This window comes from Fundulus heteroclitus, chromosome 3 (assembly GCF_011125445.2).
Source record: "Fundulus heteroclitus isolate FHET01 chromosome 3, MU-UCD_Fhet_4.1, whole genome shotgun sequence".
Taxonomy (NCBI): Eukaryota; Metazoa; Chordata; class Actinopteri; order Cyprinodontiformes; family Fundulidae; genus Fundulus; species Fundulus heteroclitus.
The window spans coordinates 30,245,653-30,258,111 of NC_046363.1; the positions used below are offsets into that span (position 1 = coordinate 30,245,653).

Genomic DNA, 12,459 nt, shown 5'->3' on the forward strand with positions numbered 1-12,459 from the left:
TTAGTTTCAGTGCCACCCCCCCCATGAAATGTTTCTGGAGGCGCCACTGAGGATGATTAGAGGAAGATCTGTGAACGCTGCTGTCCGCTCGACAACTAAATATATTTCTAATTTTAATGCAGGGTTTCACCAGAGAGTTATTAAAGCATCAGTTTTGTCCAAAGCCTTTTTGAAATCCAGCTCTGTGGTTACAAACGCAGAGAAACTTAAAAAAAAAAAAAACAACAACTTTATTTTGCTCATTCACAACAATACATCTCCATTTTTAAATAGAAGAAACATCACATCCATTTTATACAAAAAAATAATCATATAAATGTAATCAAGAGGCACAAACAATGGTCCTGTTTTTTTAACTCTGACGCTACATCTTTAATTTAAACAGCGTCACTTCAGTATTTATGCCTCAACGGTGATCCCCTCGAACAAGCAGGAACCGGGCTCTGGTTGTGCAGGACATAAACCTCCTGTGAGCCGCCATGTTTAACCTCGCAGCAGGAAGTCGCTCGTTGTTCCAGTATCAGGACTGACGACGCTCTCGCTCAGAGCAGATGCAGCCCGTCCACCACCGTGCCGCCGGCGGCGCCCAGGCCGTTCTCCAAGGCCCTCTGGTAGATCTCCAGCGCCTGCTCCAGAGGGAGAGCGCCTCCCTCGCTGGTCTCGATGATGGCGATGGTCTCTCCAAACTCGTTGCACATGATGGTGGGGGTGCCCTGTGGGGAGGATTGTTGTGTGATTAGTAGGGCTGAACAATTAATCGCATTTTCAATATAATCGTGATTTAAAAAAAAAAAAGTTTGCAATTTTTGGCTATGTAACAATTAGGGAATTAGACACGTCCATTAGGTGTTGGTAAAATGTTTGAAGTGGGTTTGCCTTCACATGGAAGGGAAGACAGTTGTAGCAGTGAGATAATCTAATTTTATTACTTGTTTTAGAGTTTGTATAATCATACAAAGCATTATGTACAGGTCAAACAGTTTAATACATAGACTTGCTTGTTGGTTGGACTTTATGTTCAACAAGGATTGATGTAGGGCTGGGCGATATGGATTAATAAATAAATCTCAGATTTTATCATACCAAATCTGATTAATCATTTTTTTTTCCTCCTTTTTGTTTCATAAAAAGAAATTAAAGAAATTATTTTAAAACCTTGCTTATATGTCAAGCATTTCGTCAGGGAGTTGACCTGAATTCAAAGTGCAACTAAAAACAAGCTGTAAAACATGCTTGTAAAACAAGATGGCAGCCGTGCCATTATAAACAATGAAAATATAACAAAACATTTGCTGCTATATTACACATTGAGCTAAGAACAGGCTTCACTGCACTTGTGAACTTCAAACTAAATAAAAAAAAAAAGTAAATAAGTAAATGAAGTACCTCGTATTATGGTAAAAAAAAGTTTCCACCTAACAATATTTTGACAATACATTTGCCTAAACATATATTCAGCATCACATGCTGTTCTCTTCATGGAAACCCAATGATCGTATTGGCAAAATAAAATCCAGATTTTCCGATGAAATCTTAAAGAATCGTAAATTCGAATTAATCGATTAAATCGATTTATCGCCCAAGCCCTAGATTGATGTCCAATTAAATTAAAAGCTGTTCTCTTAAATAATATTCTGATCAATAGAAACATTAAAAGTTCTTGTTTAAAATAGTCCTTGTTGACAAACATCTTTTATTTAGAGGCCATCTTTGTTGCTTGTGGTTAATGCGGAGAAAAGTGAAAATTGCAATTTTGGTTGAATGAATGAATGAATGAATGAATTTATTTCAGACAATTTAACAAATTTAACACACATTTAACAAATATTAAATAAATCAATTTCAGAAATTACCACATAATAATAAAAAATAATCAATTTAGGAAACATGGTTGAAATATATCGTAGTCAGAACGCAATCATTATTGCTCCGAGTTTAGATGCTGTGGGTCTTTTAGCAACTAATCTACATGGCGAGGAAACAAATTGATTTGTTTGTATATATTTTAAAATGCATGATAAATTAAACTGGGGGGGGGAGGAATCACATTAAATCGCAATATTAAGAAGAAAAAAAAATAAAAATAAAAAAAAAATCGCAATTAGATTATTTTCCTAAATCGTTCAGCCCTAGTGATTAGCATCATAATTAGAGATAAAATGAGGCGCTGGGCTGTAAGGAGATACCTGCTGCAGATCTGAGGTTTGGATCTGGATGAGCTGAGTTTCCCCGTTCGTCAGCTCCACCACAGACGCGTCCACCACCGCCACCGCCGTGCTGCCCGCCTCCTCCTCCTCTGCCGCCGCCTCCTCGTCCAGCCTCTGCTGCCTGGCGTGCGTCATTTTGTGGTTCCTCAGGTTGGAGAAGGTCTTGAAGGCTTTGCCGCAGAGCGGGCAGGCGTGCGGCCGCTCGCCCGTGTGCGTCCTGCGGTGCTCCGTCAGGTGCATGCTCTGGACGAAGCCCTTCCCGCAGACCTCGCAGCGGAACGGCCGCTCGCCGGAGTGGGTGCGCAGGTGCTCGCGCAGGTGCGTGCTCTGACGGAAGCGCTTGCCGCACACCTGGCAGGGGAACGGCCGCTCGCCCGTGTGGACGCGCTGGTGAAGCGCCACCGCCGACGACGACACGAACAGCTTGCCACAGATGGGGCACTGGTGGGCCTTGGGTCGCTTGCCGGGGGCGCGGCGCGGCGGCGGCGGCCCGCGGCCCAGAGCGAAGTGGCTCAGTCTGTGAAGTCGCAGGTTGGAGGAGGAGTTCAGCTTCCGTCCACAAATATTACAGTCCAGGGCGCTTTTACCCAAACTGGCTGAATCCCCTGATTCCATCGCCGTTGTTGAAGTGGACGGTTCTGAGGGATCGCGTGGCTCCTTGGCGTCCTGGGTAGCCGAGGAGGCGTGCCGCTCGGCGCAGTGAGCGTCCCGCTGCCTGCGGGTCAGGAAGCCGGCCTCGCAGCGGGGGCAGGGGAACGGAGCCGGCGCCCCGGGGTGCTGGGCGAAGCGGTGCGCCGCCAGCTTGTTGGGCCAGCGGAAGGTGGCGGGGCATTCGGGGCAGGCGAGCTTGGGCGCGCTGGAGTGGAGCAGGCTGTGCTGGCGCAGGTTGGACGACTGGGAGAAGGAGCGGTAGCAGACGTCGCAGCGGTACGGACGCACGCCGGAGTGGATGAGGGTGTGCCGCGTCAGGTTGGCCAGCAGCGAGAAGGTCTTGCCGCAGTCGGAGCACTGGAAGGGCTTCTCGCCCGTGTGGATGCGCATGTGGTTCTGCACGTGGACCTGCTTCTTGAAGAGCTTGCCGCACACGGCGCACGTGAACCTGCGCTGGGGGGCGTGGGATTTGCTGCGGTGGTGAGCCAGCAGGAGCTGGGAGGGGAACGACTTGGAGCACGAACGGCAGGAAAAGGGAGCCTCCTCCGCCACGACCGCCTGCCGCTCGCTAACGTCTCCTTCCACGGCTTCAGACGCCCGCCTGTCGCCTTCATCCTTCGCCCGCCCCGCTTCACCTTCATCCACGGCGCGCTGACTCCCAGGCTGCAGGGTCCTCCTCTCTGTCATCTCCTCCTCCACAGGAAGGGCCTCCTGGTCGATGGCCGCCTCTTCTCGTTGGAGTCTCCTCTTCTCTCTTGCCCTCTGCAGGATAGCCAGGGCGGTGGCCGACGCTCTCTGTGGAGGCGAAGCCTGGAGAGGAACAGAGGTTACGGTACACTGAGGGCGCTGAAGCGATCAGAGGGCGGAGCGTCGCGTTCATACCACCAAGACGTGAGCGGCTCCTCCGGGGGAGTCCTGGCTGAGGTGGAGCCGACGATGGTAGAGGTATTTGGTCATGTTGGAGAAGGTTTTGTAGCACATCTCACACTTGTGAAGCGGCTCTGCGACATGTACCTTCCTGCAAGGCGTCCAAATGAAGAGATATAAATATGACAAGAAGAGCAGGAAGCAGTTATAGTTACACCAAGGGTCCAAGTCTCCCTTCCCCCAGCGAGCTAATTTTCTGATGACGACCTGCTGTAAATCAGGGTTCCTACAGCATAAGGCAAGTTAAATTCAAGACTTTTTAAGACTTTTTAATGCCACTTGAAAGAAAAAGTTAAGACCAACTTCACGATAAACAAGATAAACCTGGTTGCGACAACTTCACCCAAATGTTGATTTTAACATCAACCATTACTTTCTGGCCCAGTAGACATGTTTAAAATTTTGCAAAACATTCCATATAGGAAGAAAGCTAAAAATAAAAAACACACAAATAACAGATATATTTTTAACAACTACTGAACTGAATTCACAAACTGTTTTGTTCCCTACTAAAATAAACTATAAATCAGTTTTAAAAACCCACAACATAACCAGCACCAACTCTTCTTCGCAGCTATGGTCCGGCCGCAACAGTTTTTATTGGTTCCGCTATCGAGACGGAACCAATAATGGTTAAATTGAGCCGTTCGGTAAATTAAAAAAATATATAATTGTCAATTATTTTTCTGTTTGGTAAGGATTACAAAAATAAAATCCTAATTATGACCTGGTAACAATTTTAAGACTTAAGAAAGACTGATTTAAGACATTTTAATGCCAATTAAGGCCTTAGTTTTATATTACAGAATTCAATGCCTTTTAAGACTTTTTAAGGATCCGCGGGAACCCTGTAAATGTGGCTGAAACATTAACCCCAAAAGCTGGATTTAGCGCCTAGCAGCTAAATGTTGTATCGCAGCAAACGGAGGTGAAGATTCAGCCGATACTCAACAACCTCCATAAGCTGCTGCTGCAGTGATGTGTGTACAATCTAATTACAATCGTTAAATGGTATTAAAAAAGGTACATAGCCACATTATACAACAACAGTTTAATCATGATAAAATAAGGTTATACACCCTGATGTTTTGATGGCCCTTTTTGTGGATATAAATAGCCCCAGCATTGGGCACGATTAGCAGATATAAACAGATGTGGCGCCATCTAGTGACAGTAACATTGAACTATCATAGTGCTGGTTTCCTTAATTTATAAATCAAAATTAAATAATGCCAGTAAAGCAGCAGCTCGGCGTGATTGAAGACCAACAGTTATTAAATAAAACCATCTACAGCAGCTTTAAGAGCCTCATATCAAAACATTTTCTCACATCAATCAACTCTGCGGTCCTAGCGTCCGCTTCAGTGAACACTAACGTTCAACCTGTAAAGAAAGGGTTTATATGGGAACAAACTGAGCAAAAACAAAGCGTAAAACGCCAAAATAACAACTAATACGCCAGCATGACGTGATAATCTTTCATAAAAACTCTGTATGCAGCCAGAGTGAGTTACTGACGCATAAATGGAGTCAAAAAACATGGCTATGCACCTTTAAGGGATAAATAAGCCTATTTAAATAACGAGCTTTTGAATTAGCAGAGGGAATGATGCCAAGATGAAATACAGTATTCTTAGAATTTGACTTTCTAAATTCTAGACCTCGAGATGACGTTTCATGAATTGGCCTATATAAATAAAATTTTATTGAATTAGACTGATAAACAAATGTTGCTGGACGATACATTTCTCTATAAAAACCATAATGTTGTCATTTTGAGACATTTTCAACAAATATGGTTCATCCTCTCTAAATACCGCCTTAGATCAAGCGGTCGGCCGCCGTCATTTAGCTTAAATCCAAAAAAAATAAAAATAAAACTCCCACAGTGCATCACTCGGCTCTAACTTTGAAAATGCTCAACTTTGACTGAGGAAAGGAGAATGGAGGGTTGAGCAGACGCCGTTGAAACCTTTGTTAGTCCCAGAGAGAGGAGATGGAAACACAAGGAGGAAAAGCAAGCATGCACACGCAAACTATTAAACTTATTTTGATTAATCATGCGATTAAAATTTATGGTGCGATTAACTAATTTACTGCTTATTATGTCCGGCCTAAGTGTAAAACTGACGTGGTTCTTAGCTCGGCTGGATGCACGGATGTACGCACTTGGACCCTGGAGCGACTGCAAATGTCACCAAACCTTCACCTGTGCATGATGAGGGTCGTCTCAGTGGAGAAGCTGCTCCCACAGTCCACACACAGGTAGCGTGCAAACCCCGAGTGTGAGCGCATGTGCGCCTGCAGCGACATGGCCTTCTTGAAGACCTTCCCGCACTCCGGACACTCGTGCGTGCCGCGCTCGTGCACCCGCATGTGGGCTTTGAGCCGGTTGACGGAGGAGAAGGTGCGGTAGCAGAGCTCGCAGCGCAGCGGCTTGGCCCCGCCCAGCGCTTTGCTCTCTGGCCCTCTGCTCCTCAGAATCTGCACCTTTTCCTCTTCCCTCCCTCGCATCTCCTCCAGGCCACCCATGACCCCCGGCCCACCGCTCTCCTTGTCCTGGCCCAGGAAGTGCTCCCCCTGGTGCTGGAGGAAGTCCTCCGGGGTGCGGAAGAGAAGGGAGCACTCGGAGCACTCGTAAGGGTGGAGGAGCACCACCTCGGCCGGCTGCTGCTGCTGCTGCTGGGGGCCGTCGTCGGGGGCCAGTCTCAGCTCCAGTCTCTGAACGGCGTTCCCCAGGACCTCCAGCTTGGCTGAGGGGCTCTGACCCAGGGCGGACAGCAGGCCGGGCTGCTTGGAGCAGTGCTGGCTCAGGACGCTGGAGCTGTCGGCCAGAGCCTGAGCGGTGAGGATCTGCAGGTGCATGGTGGCGGAGCCGGGCGTGGGGATGATGGGCGGCAGCAGGTAGGAGCGGGCGGATCCGGCGGGTTTGGAGGGGGACCGAAGCTTGCTCTGCTGCTGCTGCTGCTGCTGGGAAAGAACCTGGAGGCACAGAGGAGCGACGAGAAAAGGCAAGAATGAGAAACACGGCGGACGGACGGGGAGCTCGGGCGTTTCGTAGCAGGACAATAATCGTCTGATTTCAGGAAACTTCTGGCTGCAACCTAGGGCTGGGCGATATGGATTAAAAAAAAATAAATCTCAGATTTTATCATACCAAATCCGATTAATCGATTTTTTTCCTCCTTTTTGTTTCATAAAAAGAAATTATTTTAAAACCTTTATGTCAAGCATTTCATCCGGGAGTTGACCTGAATTCAAAGTGCAACTAAAAACAAGCAAAACAAGATGGCAGCCGTGCCATTATAAACAATGAAAATATAACAAAACATTTGCTGCTAGTGGTATTACACATTGAGCTAAGAACAGGCTTCACTGCACTTGTGAACTTCAAACTAAGTTAAAAAAAAGTAAATAAGTAAATGAAGTACCTCGTATTATGGTAAAAAAAAAAAAGTTTCTACTTAACAATATTTTGACAATAATTTTGTCTAAACATATTCAGCATCACATGCTGTTCTCTTCATGGAAACCCAATGAGTGTATTGGCAAAATAAAATCCAGATTATCCAAAAATGAAATCTCAAAGAATTGTAAATTCGAATTAATCGATTAAAATCGATTTATCACCCAGCCCTACTGCAACCTTTAATTAAAAGACGCTGAGACGGCAGCCGCGGCTTTACATGAAGTCTAGACGACACTCACCTGAGCCAGGATCTCCCCCGCCTGCTGCTCGCTCAGCACAAAGTTCTGCATGTTGTTGAGAGGCGTGACGGAGCCATCGGGCTGCAGCACGTACTCCTGTCCACACAAACACAGAAACAACGCTAAACATTAAACCAGAAGGCCCGAGGCTCTTATATGTCGAAGGGAAACATATTTAGTAGTTTGTGGAGCATTTTAACTGCGAGACGGAGACCCTCCAGGAGCAACAACCTGTCGGAGTAGCAGGAATGAAGATCTTGAAATAAAAGGTTTCGGGTCAGGAACTGCAGCTGGTCGCAGGTTAATATTCACAGCAGTAAGATAACAGCTGCTCCAGTGAGGGCCCGGTGTCTGGAGCTCTTACCGTGGTCGTCGTGTTGCTGTGTGTGCTGCTCCTGCTGTGAGTTCGCCGGTGCTCCAGCCACGAATCAGGGGAGTCAAACAGGGCCAGGCAGTCAAGGCACTGGTACTGAACGGGTCCGTCCAGCTGAGCCTCCGAGGCTTCCTCCTTCACCTCACACAGCTCTAGAGGAAAAAACAAACATGCAGAGGTTCAGGTTAAAAAGCCTCAAGCTTTGCACATCTCTGAGCTCCGAACCACCGCGACTGACAGGCTGGTCAACAGGGCGTTGATCCAGGTGACAGACCCGTGGTGGCTCTGGAGGAGCTGCAGAGATTCACGGCTCGGATTGGGAGGATCTGCTGACGGCTACAAAATTGTGTACTCCACAGAAACTTTGGGCTTGTTTGAAGAGGCGCAAAGAAAGCGACGGAAGAAAAAACGTGGAAGAAGACGTTCTGGTCAGACGATGAAACCAGAATTAAATGTTTAGCCCGACACGGCTGTGAAAAACACTTTAATCGCACTTAAATGTTTCAGATCGTTGAACAAAGTTAACCCAAAAGACAAAAATCTCCTATCAAGACCAACCAGCCCCTCGGTTAAAACTTGGTTCTTCTTCTCGTTAAATCAGATCCAACTTTGGTTACCCTGATTTTTTTATTGCTTCATTTCACAAGTCACGCCTGAACCCAATTACTACTACAAAGTTGTTAAGTAAAAAGAAAGAAAATAAATCTGGAAAAAGAGCCAGTCTGACCAAAAAACAGTGAGATAAAAGATCTTGAAAAGTAACCAAGCATTAAAAAAATCTAAAGACAAATTACACAAAGAGTCAAATAGGATGGTGGCGGTGTGATGCTGTGGGTTTGCTCCACCGGTTCAGGACTTGGTCGGTTGCTATAATTTATTGAAGCATGAGTTCCTTTATCCATCTGAAAATCCAGAGGGAAAACGTCCATCGGTTTGTGATCTTAAGCTCAGCTTTACTTCACTTATGCAGCAGAACGATGGTCCAAAGCACACGAAGCTCACCCCTGAATGGCTAAAGGAAACAAATTGAAGGTACAATAGTGGCATAGAGTCAAAGTCCACCCTTAAAATCCAATTAAGATGGCCTTTTACGGCTTTCACCAGCCAGTTATTTATAATACTTATTGCCAGGTATCGTAAAATGCTTGATGGAAGTCATCACAGGCACATCCAGTTATTAGGTTAAGGTGGACATTACGTTCCCATATAGCACCAGGTTGGTTCGGTCTGTCTTAAGTAACAATTTCAACCCGTTACGCTGCATTTCCTGGGGTTGTTTTTGTTTGATATTACAACTAGATTCAGTGATCTGGACCATTGAAGTGTGATTTTTTTTAAAAAAAGAAGCAAAAAAACAGAGAAAAAACTACAAGGGGACAAATTCTTTCTCACAGCGCCAACTTTTGTTGTTTGAGAGTCTGGGGCAGGATGTAAACATGGCCGCCCATCCTGCACCCTTTTTGTGTCTTCCACTCTACTGGCTCTGCTTCTCATTGGTCCATCATAAACCACAGAAAGTCAACATGCATTTTAAATTGTGAAGCCACGAAAAACAAGAAACCGTGACGTGGATTTATGTACAGCGGCAAGGATGACAGCAACCTGTGATTCACCTTGCTGCTCCACCTCCATCCCAGCCTCCCTCATGTGCATCTCCTGGTGCTGCAGCAGCTCCTCGGCATTCACCAGGAGGCTGCCACACTCCAGACACTGGTAGTGCTGAGTCTGGCCCGTGTCCGGGACACCCAGGGCCTCCGCCGCCGCCTCGCCGTCGGCCTCCGGGGCCGTGTGGATCTGCTGGTGGACCAGGACCTCCTCCAGGGTGTTGAAGAGCTCCTGGCACTCGCTGCACATGTACTGGTGCTCCACGTGCATGTCCTCCTCCGCCTCCTCCTGGCCCGGCTCCGCCATGGTGGCAGCGTGGGCGACGGCTTCGTTATGCTCGTGGGTGTACCATGGGCAGGAGGCTGGGGACACGTCACAGCAGGGACCGGTGGATGAAGGCAACTTATGGCATCTGGAAACGTGCGCCGGGGAGCACAGCTGCGGGGAAGGACAACAACAACAACAAAAAAACACATTAAATAAGTTCATAGAGTCCAAATTTAGCTCCTAAACGGGCGGCCTGGTGTTTAGAGTTGATTTGTAAACGTGAACTAGCCCGTTAATAAACAACAAGCCCCGCCGTGTTGACAAAGGCATGGCGAAAGAAACGCGGGAACAAACGCGCAGCCGTTAGCTAAACGAAGGGCCTCTCGCGCCATCATCACAGACTCGACGAATGTAAAATAAAAAACATAAATTATTCGTCTCCCTCTCGGAAAAAAATCAGCTCATATCTGTGTTTACAACGTGTGATGGCGTATGGAGAGCTGTTGGCGGCGCTCCCTCGGAAGCTGCAGACCTGTTTTTTTCCGACACCGCGGTTTCCTGACAGCGGCGGCCCGGTTCGTCGGGCGGTCCGTCAGGCGGCGCTAGCCACTTTTCTCCGCAGCTCTACGGCCATGACTGCGGGCCCTTCTTTGCCCTTACCTCTCATTTACTGTCACTGGTCGCCCCGTCGTCTGTTCGTCCCTCGTGCTTAATAAACCGGCTTGCCTTTAGTTGGCAGTCCTTCGCCGCCAGTCGTAGCGTTTAATATCTAAACCAAATTAGCGGCCATATGGATTACAGAGCGTGAGAAAGTAACGTTTACCCGCCGTTCGCCCCTTTTCCTGTGCGAGGAAGCCCCGCCCACTGCGGTAGCGTGTACGTTTCAGCTCCTGTGATTGGACACAGTAGCTGTCAATCATACTTTGCGCTTTAATGCTGGGAAATGTAGTTTTTAGGCTTTTGCATTGGCTTCCATTTAGAAACATTCAAAATGAGTTGAATTCTTCAAAATGAAGGGAAACAGTAAGCGAAAAAAATCATAACATTTTATTAATAATAATAATAATAATAAGCAGTAACCAGAAATAAGAAGATATATACACTTTTTTTATTCCAGATTATATTTAAACTTCTGTAGTCTTATTTTTTTCTGCTTATACTGCCATTGAAAGTTTTATTTCTATGTTTTTGTCTTATAGTTAAACTTAAAGTTTTCTTAGAATTTTAATTTTAATGTTTGTTTTTTTTCTCTACTGTTCATGTCTGTCTGGTGTTTCCCAACTAACGTTTGTATTTTACCAGTTAATAATTTTCTCTGGCAATTTACTTCTGTTCTCTAATAAATATTATGTTGTTTCGTTTAGTTTTTTGTTTGTTTGTTTATGTACTGACAGTTATTTATTTATTCATCATTCGTCCGCCATAGTAAAAATCAGATTTGTTGATTGGTTGATTGACATGCTGAGTAAAAATCCCTTCTCATCCAGATTTTTTTGTTTGTTTTTTTGTTTTTGTTTTCCTAATGTTAAACGATTGGCAAAAGATTTTTCAATATTTTTTTATGGCACTTCTCCCTTTTTCAGAAACATTTTAGGGTAAAGTTTGAGGGATTATACTACAGCAGCCAAGAGAGCATGTTAACTCTGAAGGAGGTGCATCTCATGTGAGACAATCTATTAAAATGACATGTGTTAGATGTGCACTCCACAAATCTACCCCCTATTGAATAGTGGTTTCGCTGAAAGAAAGCCATTAGAAATCTTGTTTGCATTTTTTCATGAATCATGTTGGGAACAGCAAGCATGTCAGCAAAGGTGCTTTGGTCAAAATAAGAAAATCTTTTTTACTTTTGGCCAGAATCTGCATAATATATAGTGCATAAGCACTGGATATAATTTTGGGTATTTTTTTGTTCCGTTTTTGAGGTACAGAATGATGCTGTCTACTATGCAACACTTCATACTCACCAATTATTCATGTCAGTATCGGCCAGTGTTAATGAGCTTTTAGGATGTCGGTATCAGTCTGATAAGTAAAACTGGGCTGATATAGACAAACGTTTTTAATTTATATCTTGTTGATGTTTGTGTGTTTGGTATGAGGAGGGAAAGGGTTTGACCATGTGATATTTGTTCAGATATGTGACAGTGATGGTGAAGCAGTGCAGGACTGTTGGGTTTCACTGAAGCAGAGAAGCAATGTCAGTGGTGTGCTCATTTTCTCACTGTGTTGACAGGCTAGGGAGATATATATATAATATTGGTATATTTTATTATAGTCCATAACAGTAATTTTAATAGTAGAAATAGATATTGACCCAGATTTTCATATCTGTGCATCCCTAATACTAATCATGCACACAGTCATATCTGCTTTGACAACCAATTATATAAATTTATGTTTCTCATTCTAATGTGTGGAAATGTGAATACACGATACCAATGAATTAATTCTACTGACAGGAGATCACTTGTTGTTTTTGTTTTATCAAGTGCCATAATTTGTGAAATTTATTAAGACTCAACTGGTATTAATGGGAATTGTAATAAAGGGAAATAGAGTCTTTTCAGATATTAATATACAAGGGAAATAAATTGCAATGTTGGGAGCTTTTTAAATATTTGCCTTTAATTGATCAAGTATTTATCTACAAAAAAGCCACACTGTAACAACTAATTGTTTATTGTTTAAGTCGTAGTATGAAGAGATTTATTTATCTAC

The 12,459-nt window shown here is 44.9% G+C and overlaps 1 protein-coding gene across 1 annotated transcript; it reads right to left on the reverse strand.

The window, feature by feature from the left end:
• Nucleotides 1-211: 211 nt before the first annotated feature.
• On the reverse strand, nt 212-10,611 carry znf526 (zinc finger protein 526). The gene is made up of 8 exons (XM_036135179.1): nt 10,399-10,611; nt 9,480-9,909; nt 7,858-8,018; nt 7,494-7,589; nt 5,995-6,767; nt 3,741-3,876; nt 2,187-3,668; nt 212-713 (listed from the first exon to the last, which is right to left on the reverse strand). Exons 2-8 carry the CDS (start codon nt 9,775-9,777, stop codon nt 543-545), a joined length of 3,117 nt encoding a protein of 1,038 aa, XP_035991072.1. The 5' UTR covers nt 9,778-9,909; nt 10,399-10,611; the 3' UTR covers nt 212-542.
• Nucleotides 10,612-12,459: the final 1,848 nt, after the last annotated feature.